The sequence below is a fragment of the Arachis hypogaea genome, chromosome 11, assembly GCF_003086295.3.
Source record: "Arachis hypogaea cultivar Tifrunner chromosome 11, arahy.Tifrunner.gnm2.J5K5, whole genome shotgun sequence".
NCBI lineage: Eukaryota > Viridiplantae > Streptophyta > Magnoliopsida > Fabales > Fabaceae > Arachis > Arachis hypogaea.
The window spans coordinates 54,360,771-54,384,433 of NC_092046.1; the positions used below are offsets into that span (position 1 = coordinate 54,360,771).

The following is a 23,663-nucleotide window of genomic DNA, read 5'->3' on the forward strand; positions in this document are numbered from 1 at the left end:
GTTATTTCTTGTTCCTCTATTTTCCATTGTATTTTATTTTATTGTCTATTTCTTGTTTCTCGTGCATGATCATCTTTTTGTCTTGTCTTAAGCTATGAAATACCCCATGTATCTCTCTCCATGCTTAAAAGAAAAAATTATTTTGAAAAGGAATAGTGAGATAAATGATTTTCGAGTATATCATGAGTTAATTCTAATTATTTTAATGTGGTGGCCTTGCTTTTACATTTTGAATGCATGAATTAACAGTGCATATTTGATGTTTGAGTTAAGTGTATTGGCTCTTGAAAGAATGATAAAAAAGGAGAAGTATTATTGGTAATCTGAAAATCCAAAAAAAAATATTCTTGAAGCAAGAAAAAGCAACAAAAAAAAAAGAAAAAGCCAAAAGCTCTTAAAACCAAAAGACAAGAGCAAGGATCCAAGGCTTTGAGTATCAATGGTTAGGAGGGTCTAAAGAAACAAAATCTTGGCCTAAAAAGTTCAAATTAACTGCTTCCCCTAACTTAATGCTTGTGGTGTAAAGGTGTCAAATGAAAAACTTGAGACTGAGCAGTTAAAGTCGTGATCCCAAAAGCAAAAGAGTGTGCCTAAAAACTCTGGATACCACTTTCTGGGACTTTAAGCAAAGCTAAAGTCGAATCCAAGGGTTTCCATAGTTAAGTGTCTGTGGCGTTTATGTATCCGGTGGTAATAGGAGAAAACAAAACGCTTAGGGTCACAGCCAGGCTAAAAAAGAAGCTGTGTTCAAGAATCAAGAAAAGCTAAACTAAGAGAATCAATAATATCATCTGGATTCTAGTTCCAAGGGATGCCAATACTTCTGAGCTTTAAAGGAAAGTGAGATGCCAAAACTGTTCAGAAGTAAAGAGCTACTAGCCCTGCTCATCAATTGGAACTGAGCTTCATTGAAAACTTTGAGACTTATTGTATCTTTTTTCTTCTTTTTAATCTTACTTGTTTTTGATTTCTTGGGGACAAGCAACAGTTTAAGTTTGGTGTTCGATGAGCGGATATTTTATACAGTTTTGGGCATTGTTTCCTTAGTATTTTTAGTACATTTGATTAAGTTTTATCATGTTTTAGTAGGTTTTAGTACAAAAATCACTTTTTGGATGCTACTTTGAGTTTTTGTGGTTTTTCTATGATTTTAGGTGATTTTTGGGTGAATCTAGCAAGTTTTGGAAAAGTCTGATTCAGAGGCAAAGAAAGGACTGCAGATGTTGTCGACTCCTAACCTTCGTGCATTCGAACAAGCATTTTTGGAGCTACAAAGGTCCAAATGACGCACTCTTAACGGCGTTGGAAAGCTAACTTTCAGGACTTTCCAACAATATATAATAGTCTATACTTGTCTTTGGAAATGAAGGCCCAAAATGGGCGTTGAACACCCAAATCATCTCTTGCCCGGCGTTCAATGCCCCAAAAGGAGCAAGCTCGGCATTGAACGCCCAAAATGGACCAAATCCGGTGTTCAACGCCCCAAGAGGAGTCCAAGCACGTGAACTCACCCCAAGCTCAGCCCAAACACTCACCGAGTGGGCCCAGAAGTGGATTTTCGCACCCTTTAGCTTAGTTTATCACATTTTTGTAATTTTTAATTAATAGTAACATCTTTTAGTTCTAGTATTTGATTATAAATAAGAAACTTCCTTCCTTTTGAGGATCATGCCTCCCAGGAGGGGAAAAGCACAGACACATTACTTCTATTACTTCTGTAAAGTATGAGCAACTAAACATCCTAAGTTAGGGTTAGGAGCTCTGCTGATTCTCATGGATTAATAATATTACTGTTTATATTTCAATATGTCTGATTCTATCTTCTTATGCGTTCTCGTTCTTCAATCTCAATGAATTGGGGGTGAACCGTGACATTCATCCTTGTTCTACATGGGTTCCGTGTAAGTCCTAACCCGGATAGCATTGAACTAAAGCTAGAGAATGCATTGCAGATTCCAAGAGAGTACCTGGGCAACTTTGGATACGTGACATACAATCTCGTTGACTGTGGGTTACTGAGGTCTCTGTGGCACTAAGGCTAGAGTTAAAAAACAGCATTCTCTTATCCGAAAGATCCGACCTTGTCTGTGGCGTTTTGAGTAGGATCGTGAAGGGGAGTGGATTGCTTAGAGCTTCATCTTTGGCTACGGTGAGAAGCCATGAGTTAACTTGATGAGAGGACATGAGTTACTCGGATATGATGGATTGTTGTGGTTTAGAAGAGATTAACTTGATGAGAGGACATGAATTAATCACTTACAGCCATTGTTCTGAAAACCAAACCGGACCGGCCGATTCAACCGGGTTAACCGAGAACCGGTCATCTGGTCGGTTCGGTTGTATTATAAAACTGTTCAGCAAAAAACTGGGCTAAGAACCGGCCAAACCGACGATTAACCGGTGAACCGTTGGAACCGGCCGGGTTTTTTCAAGGTTACCGGTTTTTTTATAATATATATATATATATAAAAACCAACCCAACAGATACCCAACCCACCCCACCCCACCCTTCTCCCTTCTCTCCCTCTCTGTCTCTGAGAAACCCTAAACCTAGCCGCCATCACTCTTCCACCATTGCACTCTTCTCACCCCACCCCACCCCTCTCCTCCCCTTTCTCTCCGTCTCTGAGAAACCCTAAACCCAGCTACCATCACTATCCCACTGTCGCACTCTCCTCATCGTTCTTCTCCTCGTCGCCATCAGTCGGTCGTCGTCTCTTCCGATCATTACTCTTCTTGTCACCATCGGCCGATCATCGTCTCTTCGGCGATCTCTCTCTGTCGCTCTCTTCAAGGTCAACAAAATCTATTATCGTCACCTCCCCTCGACGTCAAGTCTGATCTGTTGGCATCGCCGCCGCGAAGGACTGCTCCGTCGTCGTCGCTGCTTGATTTGTTAGTGTCCGTCTCTCTCTTTGAGTTTTCTCTCTGTCTGAGGGTCGGAGCTCAACGTCCTTTCTCTCTGCCCGGCTACGGAGTATTAGCCGCTTTGTCACCTTGCATCGGTTATTTTGTTAATTTTGTTTATTTTGATTAATGAGTTGCTGGTTGCTGATTTTTCTTATTCAGTTGGGCAATGCTTCACTACATTGTTTGTTGTTTATGCTGGAATTTTTCTAATTCTGAGTTATGCTATGATTTTGATTTTTGTGATTCAGTTGTTGATGGTGTTATGGGCAGTGCTTTACTATATTGGTTATTGTTTATGCTGGAATTTTTTTTTATTCTAAGTTATGCTATGATTTTCATTTTTCTTATTCAGTTGTTGATGGTGGTATAGGCAGTGCTTCACTGCATTATTTATTATTGATGCTGAAATTTTTTTATTCTGAGTTGTGCTATGATTTTTATTTTGAGTTGATTCTACTGATTTGTTTGCTTTGTTGGTTCTAGTTGCTGGATTTGAGTTATTGATGGTGTTTTGTTGATTATGGGTTGCTGGATTTGAGGGAAAATATTGTTTATATTGGAATATGACTGAGGTATTTAAATTTGTTAATACTTTTATTGTATATATAATTAAACCGGTTGAACCTCGGTTGAACCTCTGAACCGTTGAACCAGTTACTTTATCGGTTCATTGGCCGATTCGGTTCTCACAACCTTGCTTACAGCTGTCATTGAATGAATCATTCGCTATTGAAGTAGATAGTAAGAAAAGTTAATCTGGAAAGAATACACATCTCCAAAGTCTTAACTGAATGTCTATCACTGTCCTTTACACCAACCTAGTATTTTATTTCCTTTAATTTTCGTTTATGCTTTCAAATAAACAGCCATCTTTTCTAATGTCTGACTAACATTTACAAGATAGCCATTGCTTGCTCAATCCGACAATCTCTGTGGGATTCGACCCTCACTCACCTGAGGTATTACTTGGACGACCTGGTGCACTTGCCGGTTCATCTGTGCAAAACTTGCAGAGTTCAATTTCACGCACCAGCAAGAGCATCCTTTGGACCCGAGGGAGGGTGACCTCCAGTGGCATCTTAGCAAGAGCTGCTCGAGTGTCCTCATTCATAAAGTGTTTGTCCACAAACTTGGATGCTTAAAATCCTTGGTCCAGAACATGCTTGGAAGTTGGAGGGGCGGAGACAGTGACATCATCCTGATTGTCATCTCAGGGCTGCTTTCGAGAGAGAGAGTTGACAGGGGAATTCTCCTCCACAATGAGTACCTCGGGGCCTTTCCACTCCCCACTCCCTTCCACCACCCGAGGCTGAGGTTGACGACTTATGGTTGCAAATGAAGAAACCCCGTCGCCGCCAACTGCAATAGGAGGTTGGGATGCCAACCGCCTCTTCATTTCGGCAATGGCGGCAAGTCCTCCAGCCATGTCAACAACAAGATAAAAACAAAGATAACTCGTAAGATAAAAAAATAGAAATAAATGGAGACGCAAAGAGTTGAAAGTTTACTAATGGCATTCTGAGCAGCGTGCTCGTTTATAAGAATGTTCCTCAGAATTAATAGACGCTCATTCCACAGCATCATTAACAAATTGATACTGAGAAGCTCGTTAACATTCACATGGGAAAGTAGGATTTTCGGCAAAGAGACATTGTAGTTCCAATAAAGATTAAATTTCTTGGCACCTAAGTGTGGGTACGATTTCTAGGAACGAGCACAAGAGCTCGAAGCCTCAAATAATCGCACAAGTATTAGGATGCAGTTGCGAAAGGGCACACTCCTGTGAAAAAAACACTCACTTGGAAGTCGAAAAGGGGAGGCGAACCCCAATCCAGGAAAATAAAGTCTCGTACATCCACCCGGGGATAGTACTGGCGTGCTCATTTATGTGGGACAAGCATTCCTTGGACCTCAGGACAGAGAAAATGTATAAGTTGCTAATGTCAGAATAAAAAATAATTTGAGCTTCCCGCGTCTCATCTTGCGTGATAGTCAAAGAAGTGGTTTGAATCTCCTCGAACACCCAACCATAGATAATCCCTCGAGCTCACTATTCATCCTCTGAATAGAAGTAGGTTGGGGTCTCGGTAAATTCGCATTGCCACGACCGCGAGCCACAATGACCTGTTGCCTAGCCATCACTTACAAGGGCACCACCACTACGTCACTATCACTATCAGAAAGTAAAATCCTAACACTACAAAATTTTGGCTATGAAAGAAAAAAACAAAATCCAGGAAGTACAAGAATGGAAGTAAGCAAAATCACTAAAGTATTTGGAAAAAACTCAAACAATGATGCCCCAACTACATTCAACTTAATCAAAAGTAAATAAACAAAAGAAAACGCATGGAAATTACAAGAAGCACCAAGTAAGTCCACAGAACAAGAAGAATGAATGAAGATTCACAAGCAGAAAGTCAGAAAGCTCCAAAAAGAAAAAATTGCATGCAAAAGAAGAGAGGTATCAAAATCACTAACCTTAAAAAAGTTAATAGAAAGGATATCAACAACGATGAACTTGACGAAGACAAAGAAACTGCTCGAAGAAGAAGACTCTATTCATGCAAAAAAGAAGAATTTTTTAAAAAAGTAGGAGAGTATTGGTAAAAATAGGAAATGAAAGGTAAAGTGAAAAATAAAAGTTATTTAATTTCAAACTAATGTTGTATTTATTGCAAAAAAAAAAATCACAACCGTTTTTTGAATATGTAAAATAAGAAAAAAAATATAAAAATGTAAAAAAATTGTGTGTTGTGAATCATGTGATTTGGACTTGCTTGTCTTTGGAATGTTCTTGGACTGATTGCTTCAGTACTCACCTAAAACAAAATCATAAATATATATAATTTCTTTTTAAACAAAGATACCAAAAATATTCGTGATTCCATCGAAAAATGTATTCCCTGGAACCATTATCATCAAGGAGTTTCACTTGCAATTAAGTTCCATTGTTCCAACCCACAAGAAGCTGCGAGGTAGTTGCCATCGCCTCCAAACACTACCACAGTTGGATCCACCCCAATTATACGTGTCAAACTCCTGATGGCTACAACTCAACAAGGTCCAGATGTGGATGTCGCTGTCTTTCTTTCTCTCTCCTCTCCACCAACTTTTGTCAAAGGCAAAAAGACGCCAACCATTAAATTCAATTCCCTACAATTATCTTCACTGAGACGAAGGAACAGAACAGAACAGCACAAGTTGGCCGAGATGCTTAAGCATAAGTCGTTAGCTTTGCCATGAAACAATCAGAATCAGTTATTATTTATTATGTTGATATATGTTGATTAAAAGACATTGATTTAATAATAATAATAATAATAATAATAATAATAATAATAATAGTGGTGGTTCACGCTTCACACGGCCGTAGCGATGGGGTCACTGGAAAACAACCATTTGCACAGATATTTGGCTGTTTGAGGATTCTAGGAATATGAAAAGATATTTTTAGTTCAATTTTTAGATATTTTTGGGTATAGATTTAATTAATTTATAATGTATTAATAACTTAATTATTCCATTTACAATTTTTTACAACCATATAATTAAACTCTCATTTATAATTTAAAGTTTCATTTATTTTATTAGAAACGTACTAAAATTGAGAAACATTATTTAATATATCTATTTAACATTATTTAAAGTTTACACTACTAACGTGGAGACTATTTGACTGATATAATATATCTAGTAAAAAATCTGAAGATATATTGTGATGCCAATCAGATAAGAATAAGATCACCGTATTTAACATATTTAAAATTTTCTAAATAAAAAGATTAGGTGACTATTTAATTAAGAGTGAGTCTCCATTAATGAAAAAATCCTTTAAAATATGAAACTGAATAAAATAAAAAAAATAAGAGTTTAATCAACATTAATTTTATAATTTATATTATATATGTGAATTTCGTTTTTTTTATTTAATAGTGTTCAAATTTTTTATATATATTTTTATTATATTATTTTTTTATTTTAAAAGATCTTGATCTCATACAGATTTTTTTTAAATAAATAAAATAAATATTTTATTTACTGAAATATGTAATTTCTAGTATTTTTTATCGAAATTCATTTTTTTACTTATCTCATTTACACTGTAAGATAAGACACATCACAAGTTACACGTATCACGTTACGTGGGATAGAGTGGGATTTACTCTCAAAGTCAAATGGTTTATAGTGTAAACGAATATATGCTGAGTTAAAACGTTGTTACTGTAAACGAGATATAGTATGACAAAGATCAATCAGCTATAAAAGAATTTACAAACAATTGGTATTCTCCACAAATATCTCAATCATTCTTTTCATGTGTCTCTTTGATAAATTTAGTAGAAATATGTAGTGTTGGTGGTTATTTTATTGTGATGGTGTATCCCAACTACTATTACATGAGAAACAGTGACAATGTGTTGTATTGGAGTGTGAAAATCCTATTTTGCTGCGCACTTGGAGAGCATGTTCTTTGTCCGAGTTAAAGAGTCTGATATTGATGCACGTCAGTGGTAATGAGAGAAAAGAGGTTGGAAGAGTTAGTTATCGGATGCTAGCACCGATGAAAAATGGAGTTTTTCGGTTTCGACTATTTTGACACGATGGCGATGAGTATGTGCGGCTCATGTTTGATGTCCCCGGAAGAATCGTGGCGGAACAAGTGATAGAGCTTTTTGCGAAGGTCAATAATGTTTGCAGTGGTAGTTTTGGCAGCTCAAATTTTGTCCACGATGACCCACCTCTTACACCATCTCCCAGTCCGACGAGAGTATGTTGCAAATAACGACGAGGGTGGTTCTTCCGATGATGATGAAGATGAGGACTTCGTACCAAAGTTTTTGGTAGGTAGAGTAGTTTAGTATCTTCTGCCTGTCCCGCAACCCATTTCGGAGCTATCAGCTATACCTAGCCATTATCACACATCGGATCTGAATGCCATGCATGAGATAACTCTATTTTTCAATATGGGTGGAGACGATTACAACACAAACAGTAGATGGAGTTTTAGGTTGGTCACAGATTTAGAATCCGAGAGGCATTCATGTAACATGTGAATAATTACAGCATTCGGAGATGTGTTGAGTACCGAGTTATAGAGTCGGATTAGCTAAAGTACCATATGCATTGCAGGGAATTCATTGATGGATGTCCTTGGAGTCTCCATGTCGTCCTCCGACAAAATCTCGGATATTGGTAAGCCGTGCTTTATGTTGTAAAATATTATCTTATTTATCGTTCTTATTTTCGTTAGAATGTCGACCGATTATATTTTAATTTGTTAGGGAGGTGCATAAATACGGTGGACGTATACCTATTTAGTCCCACCATGTTTCAGGATCATCGATAGATGGACATCAACCTCATTTGTAGAGTTGTCATGCCTCTGATACAGTCCAACCCATCAGTTACTATTCCTGTTCTACAAGGTGTTGTTAGGCAAAATTATCACTTCAAACCCTCATACAGAGAAAACGTCAGGATCTATCTCTTGGGTGGACACCATTGAGAAAACATGTGGTATATCCACGAAACTAGGAGCGTAGTACATCTGGCAATGTCCATGGTATCTTGTTGTGTTACATAGCATAAAGAGTGGTACGTCCATGCAAGTAGAGCGGATCCCCAAGACATACCACGACACCTTTGGAAATCCACCAACAGCGACCGCCATCTGATATGCACCTGATTGTTTGAGATGTCGGTCATCAGGTAACCACCGATCAACAACATGATATAACACCTTCTGTACTGTCGAAGGGCAGTCGGATCGACAATAGCTGGCATATGCCGAATCCGGTCTCGAAGCCATGTCATCTTGATGTAAAACGTTTCCTTCCTCTGCACATCCTGCTGCTGAGTATGAGGAGACTTGGCACCTAGGAGCTCTTCTACCCACTTTCAGGTTAGATGTTGGTGTCACGTCAGAAAGTCACGGAGGCACCCATCCACAGGCTTTTCGTGCGTTCGTAACCCTAGGTGATACGCAACATCCTGCAGGATAATCGTGCACTCACCCTAAGGCAGGTAGAAAGTGTGGGTCTCCAGACGTCACCACTCCACGAATGCAGTAATCAGGGAGTTGTCAAGTCGTTGAGCTGCACTGTGTCGCCGAAGCCAGCCTCCCTCAAATAAGGGATAATGACGTCCGGGGTTGCAAGAGTGTGGCTCACTCACCTAGAGAGTAGTAAGCGTGGTCTCTGTTAAAAGATAAATGTATTTCAATAACAAATCTATTTCAATTGTCAAGAATTTTATTTCGGCATTAAAAGATAAAAATTAATAATAAACAATTATTTCACATTTTAGAATAATTAACTATAAAAAATCAATTATGAATTAATTTATCAAACATCAATGTAGCATATTCAAAATTAAAATCGACAAGCTAAAATTTGATTTAAATACATGCAAAAATTGAATAAACATTTAATAAATAAATTAAAACTAATACTTAAAATTAAATTAATTAACAATCTCAATTAAATTAATTAATTAAAATTTATTAATTTTTTACATTTCACACCGCCTAACAAATTCTATTAACATGACAACCTAATCTACATATATAACTACACTGAATCTATAAAAGTACCCTAACTCCAATTACATGCTCAATCACTTAAAGAGATAAAAAATTAAAACTAATTTTAAAGTTGATCACTCCCGCAATGTGCCAAGTTACGTTTAGGCGATTGATGTCTCCTTCTCGTACGTCTGCGCGCACTATAAAGTTCGAAAATCTCACAAATATCAACAGAAACATTCGAAAAAGGGAGAAAAGAAGGTAATGGAGGAGAAAAGTGACAAAAAGGACACTGTGAATGAGCTCCTTATATAGACACATCTAAGCGAGATAAGACACGTTGCACTTGCACAACACGTTTATAAACAAAATACGTGCGACTGCAAAGGTGTCTTATCTTGGGAATGAATCTTCTCAATTGTTAAAAAAAATTGAGGGTATAAAGTGTGATCTGTAATCCTTCATTGTTCCCTCTCTCATATTTATTCTTGGTCTCATTTACAAAGTTAATAGTGAGAGATCACACTTTATTCCCTCAATTATTAAAAAAAAATTGAAAAGATCCATTCTCTCTTATCTTGCACAACCATATTTCGTTTATACTATAAACGAAGTAAATAAGATTACGTAAATCGATAAAAATATTAATAAAATATTTATTTTATTTAAAAAAAATTCGATCTCATACTTCAATAATAATGATAAGGTGAATTCTTTGGTGTAAAAAGAAAAAAATTTTTACACCTATAGATTATTGTTGTTTTAGTAAATAATTGACAAGTGTCCTTCAAACAAGAAGACAAGGTCTGTCATTTTAAAAGTGAGATGCAGCTTTAATAGTTAGGCTGATTAATTATATTTAAAATTTAAAATAATTAATTATTTTAATATGATAGTGTTGTGTACTGATTTTTTTTCGTATTTGGATATTACAAGAAGAAATACAAAATGAAAGTTTGAATTTATAAGTTTATGAACTTATAATATTATGTATATTATTCACTCATTTAATATGTAAGATTCATTATTATTGCAGTAGAAAATAAAAATGAGTCTTTTCTATTTTTTTCTATTGATATTGTTAATTGTTAAGTGTATTTTTTATTTCATAATATAATTTTTTTTATATTTTTTTAGTTTTATTTAAAATTACATAATAAAAAATTACACTTTATCATATTTGTGTAAAAAAATAAAAAATTTATTCCCCAAGTATAATTACTATTCTTACTAGTGATCCTCCTATGATCCTTAACTCTCATATATTTTTAATTTTTATAAAAATTGTTTAGGATGGATTGATTTTATTAATTATTCTCTTAAAAAAGAGTAATTTTTATTATTTTGGATTTTATGAATTTGGAAAAAAAAAAGCTGAAAACTAATTTTGATTAGCTACCATTCGTTTAACTTTATTATAAAATAAAGTTAAAGAATCAATTTCCCTTTATTTGAAACAATTATAGAAAAAAAATGATTGTATTAGTATTATTATTCAAAAACATAAAATTTATCTTTATTATTAAAAAAATAAAATTATTCTTTTATAAAATACTTATATATATATATAAGAATGAGAATGTTATACTAAAATTTAATCGATAAATAAAAAAATAATTTTTAAATTTTAAGATATTGTTTTATTCTTATATATTTTTTAGTTAAGAATGAAATTAAAATTAACTCGTATAAATATGTACTAATGGATATATATTTCAATAAATTAAAATTGTGTGATAAAATGAAAAAATGTGCTTTAAGATTTATGGAGCAATAACAAAAAAAAATCTGATTTCAACCCAAAATACTTTCTTTTGTGCAAAAACAAAAAAATTCTAACACATTATAATTAATCATAATAAATATAATTATTTAAGCTAAGTATTAAAACTCTTACATAAAAGAGAGGGAAAGTCTTTATACTTCACTTTTAAAACTGCATTTCACCTGCAAAACAACAGACTTTATTTTCTTTTTTTAAGGACACATGTCAACTATTTTTTGTAACAACACAAATTTATATGTGTAAAAATTTTTTTTCTTCTGCACCATAAAATTCACCTAATGATAAAGGTAGTAACTGAAAATCAAGAGCAATATAAATATTAACTTGAAAGTTGAAATACAATAATTTGATTACCAAAAATTTCCTTAGTTCATAGACCTATGGCTATGATGCCAACTTTCCCCAGCAGAGAATACTAACTATTTTAATTTTCAGCTGCTACAAATTAAAGTTTGAATTTCTATTAGAAGAGATACATTTTATTATATCTTGTATTATTTATTTATGCACAACTAGTAAAAAAAAGAAGAAGAATGTAAAGGACCAACGTTTTCGGCAAATAAAAATTGAGATTGAATTAGTATCTCCTTAATTTAAATACAAAACAAATGCAAGAAAAAATATTTGTTATCTAATATTATTTAGAGAAAAATTACTTCTTAAAATTGTTAAGAGAAAAATTATTTAATAGTTAGTACAAAACATTAAACACAAATGAGCTACAGAAAAGTTAAATGTGATTATTTATTTATATCTATATATAATAAGAATTGTCTTCTGTAATCGCCGATTTTTCTCAACTCTATTATTTTTCATATCTACCCTTTATATATTACCACTTATTAATTCTGATCACGTTGAATGAGAGGAAACAAATTCAACTGATTCAATTCAGTCAGTTGAACTACGTCGTCAGTGCAAGCCATTCGAAATAATTGCAAATATGTGTAATGAAAAATCAAACCAACTATCTTCGTATTGTAAAAATTAAACTTGCTTAATCACACCATTTGTATCACCAGACTATTATAACTAATATTTTGCTTTTATATTTTTACTCGTAATAATATTATCAAAATATATATTTTCTTTAAAATTACATCAATTGTATCTTAACATTATAGATTATAGTATAAAAAACTTATAAAATTAAATTATTTTTATAAAAAAGTCATAAAAAGATAAAAATCTCATCGGCTAAAAAGATTAGGATCTCCGTAGATAAAAAATTAAATAATAAAATTTTTAGTTATTATTTTCATGTGAAAAAATTTATTGTGTATACTTTTAGATTTGATTTGGTATTAAATTTGTGAACAAATAGAAATAATTAATTTTTATACTTATTATTTAAAAATAATATTTTTTCTCTCTATGTATATAAAATATAATTAGATATTAGTATAAAAAAATTATATTAATAATTATAAAATTAATTCAAAATTATTTTTTAAAAAATAATTAAATCTTGATTCTAACTTTTAATCATAACATTAGTATTCTCTCTAAATTATATGTAATAAATATTTGAAGAAGAAAGAAAAAGTATAAATATATATTAAAAGAATAAGTAGTAAAATTTTAAAACTAAATAAAAAAATGCATATAATAATAATATATTTTATTTGAATTATATTATGTTATTAATTTTATTTTTTATAGAACAAAAAAGTAGAGAAAAATAGAGAATAAAAAGAGAGAGAGAGAAACATAAAGAAAAAGAATGAGAGAGTAAGTTTGTTAATTTTGGAAGAAAAAAATTATCTTAATATAAGAAAAAATATCTAGTGACACATTTTGATTTATTAAATTTCTAATAGACAGAAATAGAAAAGAGAAAAAGGTAGATAAGACTTAAGAGAATGTAAGAAGGAAATTTATTAATTTTGGAAGGAAATATTTCGTTATCTAAAATTTAAAAGAATTTAACGTGTATACTTTTATATTTGACTAGGTGTTAAGTTTATTGCACAAATAGAAATAATTAATTTTTATACTTATTATTTTAAAATAATATTTTTCTCTCTATGTATATAAAAATATAATTAGATATTAGCATAAAAAATTATATTGATAGTTAAAAAATTAACTCAAAATATTTTGTTTAAAAAACAATTGAATCTTAATTCTAACTTTTAATCACAATATTTTTATTTTCTCTAAATTCTATGTAATAAATATTTGAAGAAGGAAAAAAAATATAGATTAAAAAAATAAACAGTAAAACTTTAAAATTAAATAAAAAAATATGCATATAATAATAATATTTTTTATTTGAATTATATTATGTTATTAATTTTATGTTTTGTAGAATAAAAAGTATAAAAAATAGAGAATAAGAGAAAAGAGAGAGAAACATAAAGCAAAAAAATGAGAGAAGGAATTTGTTAATTTTAGAAAAAAAATTATTTTAATTGTAATTAAAAAATATTTAATGACACATTTTAATTTGTCAAATTATTAATAGACAGAAATAAAAAAGAGAGAAAGATAGATAAAAAAATACAGTAAAAGAATTTAATAATTTTTGGAAGGAAATGTTTCCTCTCGTCATGTGATATATTTTAGTCATTAAATTAGTTAGTAATATATAATATATAATATAACTATATTTTAATTTTTAATATTTTAATTTTAATGTAATTTAAATATAATTAAAAATATCATGTTGCATATTTAAATATCAAATTTATAATTAGTCATTGATAATAATATATAAGAGAGATAAAGTGATAAAAAAAAAGAAAACGAAAAAGGAAAAATTTTTTAATTAAAAAAATTAATTTTAATTGTAATAAAATAATAATATATAATATATTTTAGTTATAAAATTAATAATATATAATAGATATATTTAAAATGATAAATTTTTATATTTTCTATAAAAATTTTATTTAACGGTCAACTTTATCATGTGTATTCTTAAAATACATATTATCTAAATACTTATATAAATATTAGTATATCAACATACATTAACGTGTTATTAGTTCACTTTTTTATTTGTACATGTGTATAAAAATAATAAAAATAAATTAATTGAAATAATAAGTTACTTATCATTTATTAAATTAATTTTTTATATTTGGATGTAATTATGTTTTGATTTTTAAGGTTTAAAATATTCTATTTAAATTTAAAAAATTTTCATTTAGTTTTAACGTAATTCTACCGTGAGGTCAAAGTTAAATAATTAACAAAATATTCTACATGACAAGGTCGATAATTTAAATAATAAGTACAAATTCTAAAGGCACAAAATCAACTGTAAATGTATTAATATATTTATTTATCATTTTTTTTACAATTTAAATGAAATATTTTCTATAGATATAAAGAAAATATAAATAAATGTATCGATATATTTACGATTGATTTTGTGCCTTTGGAGCTTGTACTTGTTTTCTAAATTATCGACCTTGTTCTTGTACTGCGGTCATATAAGACATTTCGTTAATTATTTGACTTTAACCTCACTGTGGGACTATATTAAAGCTAAATAAAATTTTTTTAAATTTAAATAAGACTCTTTAAACTTTAAATACCAAAATAGAATTATGCCCAAACGTATGACCAATTTAATACTATACGGTATAATTTAAGTTGTAAAACAAAAAATATACTTTTTATAAATTATTATAATAAATTGAATTTTAATAAAAAAAATTATACATCAACTCTTTTTATATTTGTATTTTATAGTCAGGCACAAGTTGCAACAATAAAAAGAAAGGTTAAAAACAAGGAAAATGGTTGAGAATTTTATTTTATTCTGTTAATTATTTGTAAATTTTAAATAAAAGTTTAAATTTTTTTACTTTTTGAGATTCTTAGAATATATATATATATATAACTTTTTATTTATTAAATATTAAGAGAATAAATTAATATTATTTTAAAAACAAATTGTCACAGGCTCACAGCCTATATAAAATATAAAATAGTAATAAATTTTTAAAAAATAATTATACATTTAAACCATTGACGCCACGTTTCCTCACTTGCAAGTGAAGGTAATCTATGCCGTTTAGGCTTTTACTACACCCGTCACTCCAAACCCCACTCGACGCTTTCTCATAAAGGCGCGTGGTACTGGTAACCATATCGAAACGGCACCGTTTTATGTCGCTTTAAGTCCCCAATCAAACGTTCCCAAAGTGAGAAGCGAAAGAAAAGAAAAGCAAAACAGAAAGCACTTCTTCAATTTCTTTTCTTATTCCTCAAATCGCAGAACAGTTTCTCATTCCGTAACCGAAGCGCTTCTCTTCCCATCGCCATCACTACCACCGACTCCTTCATTCCTCAATCGGGTTCTTGCATTCGCGGTGGTGGTGACGCATGGGGTTAGAAGCGATTCTTCAAAACGCTATTCAAGAATCATGATTAACCGTTGATATAGAAAAAGATATTTTTTGGGGTGATTTTCATCTGCCAGTGGTTGGTGAAAGGAGGGAGCTTTTTGTGGCACCGACCAAATTAGGGTTTTGATATTTGTTTTATTCGGAACTTCGGATGACTTATTACGAGAATGACGGTGGTATTGGTGGGGGTGGTCGGAGAGAGGAGGTGGTGCCGGACCTCGCAATCACAGTCCAAGCTGATGACAACAATGGGGACTATTTGAAACTGAAGAACGGTCCTAACGGCGATGATTCTGCGGTAGGTGCTGTCGTGGTGGAGTCTTCGGCTCCGGCGAGAAGATCCGCCGTGTGTTATTGGGCGAAAATGGTGTTGTTGTTTCTGTGCCTTGGGTTTTTGGCTGTTGTTGTGCTCAAGTGGGTTGGACCCTATTTCATAGACAAGGTTTGTGCATTTTCCTTTTTTATATATACTTTTTATTTTTAATTCTTGATATATTATTAATTTCCTAAAATAATTAACAAAACTGGTTGTTGTTGGATTTGGCTGTGCTATGGGTTTTGGGATTTGGTTTTTTGCTTGCAACGTTTTGATTCTGAGATGCATACCATATGTTTGAAATGTTGCCTAGCAGAAACCGAAGTGGAAAACTTGATGTGTTGGCGTTCTTTCCTTTTTAGCTGTTCTCATTGATGCCTTAACTTTTGTTCACAGGATATTATTCCAGTGATAAATTGGGAGACTAAGACATTCAGTACTCCAGTGCTAACTGTGCTGCTGTTTGCTTCTGTTGCACTCTTCCCAACCATACTCTTGCCATCAACACCTTCTATGTGGGTTGCTGGGATGACATTTGGTTATGGCTTTGGATTCTTGCTAATTATATCAGCAGCTGCAATCGGTGTATCGCTTCCTTTCTTCATCGGCTCAACCTTCAATCATAAAATTGAAGTACATACCTTGTCTTCAACCGGACTCAATTTTCGGTGTTTGCGCCTCTGCATCTGTGCTAATTAGGATCCAATATTTTTATGATTCTTTTTTGCAGGGGTGGCTGGAAAAGTATCCAAAGAAAGCCTCTATTCTAAGATCTGCTGGTGGAGGAAGTTGGTTCCATCAGTTCCGGGCAGTTGCCTTGATCAGAATTTCTCCATTCCCGTACATAATCTACAACTATTGTGCTGTGGCAACAAATGTTAAGTACGGGCCTTACATAATTGGATCCTTGGTAGGAATGGTGCCAGAAATATTTGTTGCAATCTATACGTAAGTTTCTCCTGAATAGTAGCTATGAATTCGTCCATATTTCTATTTGTTGCATATAGTTAGCTGGATCATTTCTTGAATAACTAGTATTTGCATTCAAAAGTTGTCATGCATCCCTAGCATATAGGGTGAGGTGATCAACTCATGTACGTGCATGCCATACCGTGGATATATGGTGTGTAAGTGGCTTCAATATGAATATGTTACTATGTTGGGCAGAATTGTTATCTCAAGAAAACACAATTCTTTATACTATTCTTTCGGTATATAGTAATACTTGCTTTAGCTGGATGGTATGGTATTAAACCTTGCATAATTGACAGTTATGCGAGTTGCTTTAATGACTATTCATGCATAGATCTATCTTGAATATAGGCCTTTAAATTCTGTGTTGTTTCCTTATTTGTGAGGTGGGTATTGCTTGTGTGTCTGGGTTTTGGGCTTTTGCTTGATCATCTCAATTCCTTTATGCTTCCTACCAAACCCAAGAAATATTTTTAGATAAACAAGTGCATCGTTTAATCTTTGAGCTTCTTCATATGATGTTCTCACATTTGAATCCTCATTGAATTTGATAAGGAATGTACACTGGGTTTGTAAACTGGTATTTGTATCTATGAATTAGATGCTTTATTATAATTCGAGCAGTTACATATTTCTGTTAACAGTTGTTTCCATTCTCATTTAGATGGTAATTAGGACTATCAGGTGGTTTTATATCTCCAACTATTCTATTACTTTGTAGAGATGTAGGAGATTGATCTGTTTCTCTCTGTGTGACTAATGGTGTGTTATGGAAATCCCGGTTTCCACTGTTTTCCAAATTGAAATTAGAAAATAAGATTCTTATCTGCCTGTTCTCCCTTCTGCAATGTTATCTGTCACCATTTTCACCCATGTCCCATGCTATAGCTTGGGTGGCAACTCCGGAAGATGGCAAGTTGGAATTGCAATTTGCAACACGGCAGTATTTAGCTATTCTGTTTCTAAGATTTTTTTAATATCATGACTTCGCTTTTTTCCCCTCATTTTGGAAAAGATTAAATCAAAGTAAAGGTTTTAGAAATACCTTTCTGTTCTTGTTAACATCATAGATTAGATTGTTTTGGTTCTCATTGGCATAAATACTTTTCTGTTCTTCCTGTTGACCATTTCAAATGCTGGTTTTGTTGTCTATGATACAAACCAACAATGCAAAAAATCTTAACCACTTGAACCAAATTTTCTATTTTGCTATTTTCGTAGGGGAATTCTAATTCGAACTCTGGCTGATGCTTCAAATGAAAAGCAATCTTTATCTGCAGAGCAAATCATTTTGAATGTTGTTGGCTTCTGTGCAACTGTGGCTACAACAATCATTATCACAGTTTATGCTAAGAGACGACTCAAGGAGTTACAAACGGAGGAAGAACCCTTGTTGCAATAGCCTATAGTAGGGTCTATTCATGGATTCATTGTTCCTGCATGAAGTGAAAGCATATTCTGCTATTGGAAACTGGCTATGGCTAGTGGTGCTCATTGCACTGATGAATGTGGTTTTCAAAACAAGTAGCTCCATTCATGGGAAGGGAGGATCAACCATCAAATGTAATATAATGGGTGGGTATGGTTGACCGTTGATGATGTTTGAGGAACCAAGGATATCAAATTCTCAAGTTAACTTAAACTACTCTAAACTTTACGAGTTTACCTACTACTTGAGTTTAACTATTTAAGTTTAGGTGAATTTGAGTTTGATAACCTTGGGGAGGAACAAGCTAACATGACTGACAAGTATTTAAGTTCAGCATTTCCGTTTCTTGTTCCTCTTTTTTATAGTTCTTTTTTTTCATTTATAGAAATTGTTCTCAATGTTAGTGTTTCTTTCTCTCTTTGGCATTGTATATGAATGAAATTCCTGATTTATAGAATGTATCCGAGCTCGGAATGGTTTTTCTTGGTAAAGCAACTATATCAATGATTGTTTACTTTTCCATCCACTATCTCTGCAATTGGTTTATTAACATGCAAGTCACAATAATTATTTTGTCTGCATTGATAAATCACAGCAGCAACTAATACCAAAACGATAGGGAAAAAATTAATCTTGATGTGTGTGGTACTGGAAGATTTTTCTTATTTTGGATTGCATATCAAAGTAATAGGAGTACGGAAAACATTAAAAAAAAGAATAAGAAACTTTCAAGATTAACAAATTTTAAAATACAATCAGTTAAGTACAACACAAAACCACACAATCTAGGTTGCATAATAATAATATAAACCAAAGCACGGAAATGTTAATTCAGATTTTGAAAACTTTTTATTTATTTAGCTATGGAAACGAATATGGTATTCTACTTGTCTAAATACTAAATATTGAAGGCTAGCGTGAGTTTAACCAATTTGAACTTCATTTAAATGACATCAGTAGGTTTACCCAAAAAAGAAGAAAAGAACCAACGAGTTATAGCTCAAATGGCATAATTTCTTCATACTCACTTAAGAAGTTGTGGGTTTAAGTCTACTTATCTTCAGATATATCGGTTTAAACTCGCTAATTAATAAAAAAAAGTTATCTAAATCGCAAATACAGAGCACACTTGAATTAAGTTCTTCTTTTATTTCCCTTTTTATTTTTTATTTTTTTCAATGGGAATGCACGGGAAGTAAAATCCTTGTAACGTGAATCTAGAGAGCTACTACACATACTTGTAGAGGTTCTCATCACTTTCAAGTAGTTTCAATCGCTGTATTCCCAAATAACACCGTTCACATTTGCTAGCTCATGTGTTTGGTCCACTTGTATTACTATTCCGTTTTTTTTGGACCTGACTTGTATTACTATTCTTAAATTCATGTTTCCTCCTATTGCTTCACCACTTTGATCACACTAGAAGCATGTTTGGAAACCATCAAAATATGATTTATCTTTTCAAAAAAGTATTCTATAAAAAATTATCATGTTTAGGTTAAAAAAACAGATTATAATCGAAACTAGTAGACTATTTTGAAGCAGTTTTAAGCTAACAGACAATTTATAAGCAAGTCTAATATTTTGAAGCTTATGATATAAGCAAAAGCTTATTATTTTGAATTGCAATAATTTTACCCATTTGATTTTAAGTATCAGATAACTTTTTTTTTTCATACATACCAAATACATAATAAGATTATCACAAAATAACTTTTCAGTTAAAATATCCAAATATAAACTAATTGTTACATAATTCATTATTTTAAAAGCAATTGATATGGTCGTCATTGATACGAGCTATAACTCGGTCTCATGACCGCTATTGGCAGTCACCATAACTCGTCATTTTTTGTTACTGCTCGGATTTTATGAGCTATAACTCGGTGACATCAATACTCTTATCATAACCGACGTCTCAAACGGCATAATAAAATCGGTTACAAAGCCAATCACCTCAGAAACCGACAATTTATCACCTAGAATGTAACGGACGAAGAATTCTCTATAAAAGAAAGGTAAAGCATCTCTTTGATTCCAGGTTCTGAACTTAACACTATACTGACTTAAGCATTGGAGTGCCTTTGCAGGTACACTCCCCCCTTTTTCATTGCTCGTACTCTCATACAACACGGAGAAAAGCTCGGATTCAGGAGTTGGACGTTTAGCCTCCGAGTACATTGCTCGGTGGATACTGGGTAGTTAAAACCGATCTATTTCACAGGCAAGATCAATTGGTGCCCACCGTGAGGCCGAGGAAATCATACTTTTTCTTTTGGTCTCATTACCTCCATTCACACCCATGGCTGACGCACCACCTCCTTCACTGTCTGAACTCATGCGAATGGTGGCTGATCTACAACAAGCCAATCAACGAATGGCCGACAAAAATCAAATAATGGCTGCCCAAATCGCTGAAATAAATCACGCTCGGATTGAGCACAACGATACTCGCCGCCAGCAACCAGAAGATGAGGAACATCAATCCCAACCCTCTCATGTCTCGGAGACTGTCCGGGACGAAGAACCTCAACTTGAAGATGGAAAGGAAGAGGTCGACGACCTTGTAGGACTCTTCACAGAGGAAGTAATGAACTTCGAATTACCAAAGAGGTTCACTTTGCCGCTGACCCTCACACCTTATGATGGACTCGGAGACCCAAAGAAGTTTCTTAAGAAGTTCCGATCAATAATGATCGTCAATGGTGCATCAGATACAGTTTTATGTCGTTGTTTTTCGAATTGTTTAGATGGCCCTGCACTTGATTGGTTGTGTGCTTTGCCTGCAGGTTCCATTTCTCGGTTTCAACAGCTGGCGAAGTTATTCGAAGAACATTTTGCCGGGTCCGCAATTTACTTGCACGACTCCGATTACTTGAATACTATCAAGCAAGGACCAAACGAAAGCTTGAAGGACTACATGACCCGCTTCACCAAGGTCGCGATCAGTATACCTGACCTCCACCCCGAGGTCCACCTACACGCAATCAAAAGCGGACTTCAACCCGGAAAGTTCCAGGAAACAATCGCAGTAGCCAAGCCAAAGACTCTTGAAGAATTTCGCGAGAAAGCAAAAGGACAAATTGATATTGAAGAGCTCAGACAAGCTCGGAGAACTGACAAGTCACACTTCCGAGAAGACGAAAAGAGCTCGGGTAGTAAGAAAAATTTTAAACTAACGCCTCGATTTGATTCTTATACGCAGTTCAATACCAAGAGAGAGGACATAATCAAAGAGATCTTGAACTCAAAGCTGATCAAACCACCAAGGAAAGCCGGCACCTATCAAGATGCAAAGAATGTAGACAAATCCAAGTACTGTGCTTTCCACCAGAAGCACGGCCACAACACTGATGACTGTGTAGTCACCAAGGACCTTTTAGAATGATTGGCAAGGCAGGGACACCTCGACAAATACATTGGGGGTCACATCCAAAAGCGCGCCCCCTTCCACAACAAATGATTCCTCCGAACAACCAAACCGAGGAAAAGATAAGGGACCTTCAAGCCACTACGAAAGACCCCGAGGTATAATAAATTGCATTTCAGGAGGATACGCTAGTGGCGGATCCACGAATTTGGCAAGGAAAAGGACGTTCCGAGCAATATGCTCGGTACACGGACCACAACAAGATGATGAAATGACTTGTCAACAACCAGAAGTTACCTTCACATACGCCGACTTCAACTCCAACATACAAAATCTGGACGACCATGTGGTAATTACTCTTCAGCTAGGGGATTTATTGGTAAGGAAAGTACTCTTGGACCCTGGGAGCAGTGCCGACGTTCTGTTCTATTTCACATTTCAAAAAATGAAGCTCAGCGACAACATACTACAGTCAACAGGAGGAGACTTGGTCGGATTCTCAAGAGAACGGGTTCCAATAATCGGTTCAGTGTGGTTACAAACCACACTGGGTGAGCATCCTCTTTCAAAAACTAATGATATTCAATATTTAGTAGTTGATTGCTTCAGTCCTTATAACCTTATCCTCGGCCGACCTTTTTTGAACAAGTTCGGCGCAATTGTTTCCACAGTTCATCTGTGTGTTAAGTTTCCCATGCAGGACGATAAAGTCGTAACAATCCACGGAGATCATAAAGAAGCACGGCAATGTTACAACATCAGCATGAAATTTCAAAATCGTCCAAAGCAACAAGTCAACAATGTCGACCTCAAGCAAAACGGCCACCCACTTGCCGACCTTGACCCAAGAGCCGATTTTCTCAAGCGCCCAAAACCTTCCGACGATCTACAAAAAATATATTTTAATAATGACCCTAAAAAATTTACTTATGTAGGTACCTCAATCAACGCATCAGAATTACAGGCCATCAGGACCTGTTTGCAAAATCAATCCGACCTTTTTGCATGGACACCTTCAGACATGCCCGGCATCGACCCACAAATCATCAGTCATAAGCTAGCAATAAACTTGGCAGTCCGACCAGTACAGAAGAAGAAAAGGAAACTCGGCGAGGAGAAAAAAAGAGCCTCACTAGAGGAAACCCAAAAGCTCATCAACGCAGAATTTATCAAAGAAATCAGATTTACTACCTGGTTAGCCAACGTGGTAATGGTAAGAAAACAAAACGATAAGTGGCGCATGTGCGTCGACTTCACTGACTTAAATAAAGCATGCCCTAAGGATTCTTACCCTTTACCATCCATAGACTCTTTAGTAGATAACGCGTCAGGTTATGCTACTTTAAGTTTTATGGACGCGTACTCAGGGTATAACCAAATCCTCATGCACCCCTCCGATCAAAATAAAACGGCATTCATTACTGATTTCGGTAACTATTGTTATAAAGTTATGCCATTTGGATTAAAGAACGCAGGTGCAACTTACCAACGTCTTATGGACAAGGTCTTCACCAAACAGATCAGCAGAAACATTGAAGTCTATGTCGATGATATGGTCGCCAAAACACAAATCGGAAATAGTCACGTCAACGACCTTACAGAAATATTCTGCCAAATTTGCCACTACAACATGCGCCTCAATCCCGAGAAATGTGCATTCGCCGTTCAAGGGGGTAAGTTTTTAGGTTTTCTACTAACACGCAGGGGAATAGAGGCGAATCCAGACAAATGCCGAGCAGTTCTGGCATGGCCAGCCCAAGAACGGTCAAAGAAGTTCAGCGCCTCACAGGAAGACTTGCAGTGCTCTCCAGATTTGTTCCCTGCCTAGCTTCAACATCAATCCCCTTTTTCCAAACAATAAAAAAGAAAAACAAATTTCATTGGAACGACGATTGTGAGAGAGCTTTTTCAAAATTAAAAATAACTCTCTCACAACCGCCGATTCTGCAAAAGCCCCTACAAGGGGAAGATTTATTTCTATACTTATCAATTT

The 23,663-nt window shown here is 33.9% G+C and overlaps 2 protein-coding genes across 2 annotated transcripts; both read left to right on the forward strand.

Moving 5' to 3' along the window:
* The first annotated feature begins 15,225 nt into the window (after positions 1-15,225).
* LOC112721223 (uncharacterized) lies at positions 15,226-18,791 on the forward strand. The gene is made up of 4 exons (XM_025772290.3): positions 15,226-16,025; positions 16,296-16,532; positions 16,630-16,847; positions 18,093-18,791. The coding sequence occupies exons 1-4, from the start codon at positions 15,735-15,737 to the stop codon at positions 18,271-18,273; spliced, it is 927 nt and encodes a 308-aa protein (XP_025628075.1). The 5' UTR covers positions 15,226-15,734; the 3' UTR covers positions 18,274-18,791.
* Positions 18,792-20,602: 1,811 nt separating this feature from the next.
* LOC112721374 (uncharacterized) lies at positions 20,603-21,688 on the forward strand. The gene has a single exon (XM_025772445.1). The coding sequence runs from the start codon at positions 20,603-20,605 to the stop codon at positions 21,686-21,688; it is 1,086 nt and encodes a 361-aa protein (XP_025628230.1).
* The last annotated feature ends 1,975 nt before the right edge of the window (positions 21,689-23,663 follow it).

Excerpts from the sequence above, each read along its gene's own strand:
- LOC112721374 (XM_025772445.1), top strand. The coding sequence starts at position 20,603 with ATGGCTGACGCACCACCTCCTTCACTGTCTGAACTCATGCGAATGGTG.
- LOC112721223 (XM_025772290.3), top strand. The coding sequence starts at position 15,735 with ATGACTTATTACGAGAATGACGGTGGTATTGGTGGGGGTGGTCGGAGA. Across the intron at positions 16,026-16,295 it reads GACCCTATTTCATAGACAAG|GATATTATTCCAGTGATAAA; the intron begins GTTTGTGCATTT and ends TTTTGTTCACAG. Across the intron at positions 16,848-18,092 it reads ATATTTGTTGCAATCTATAC|GGGAATTCTAATTCGAACTC; the intron begins GTAAGTTTCTCC and ends CTATTTTCGTAG.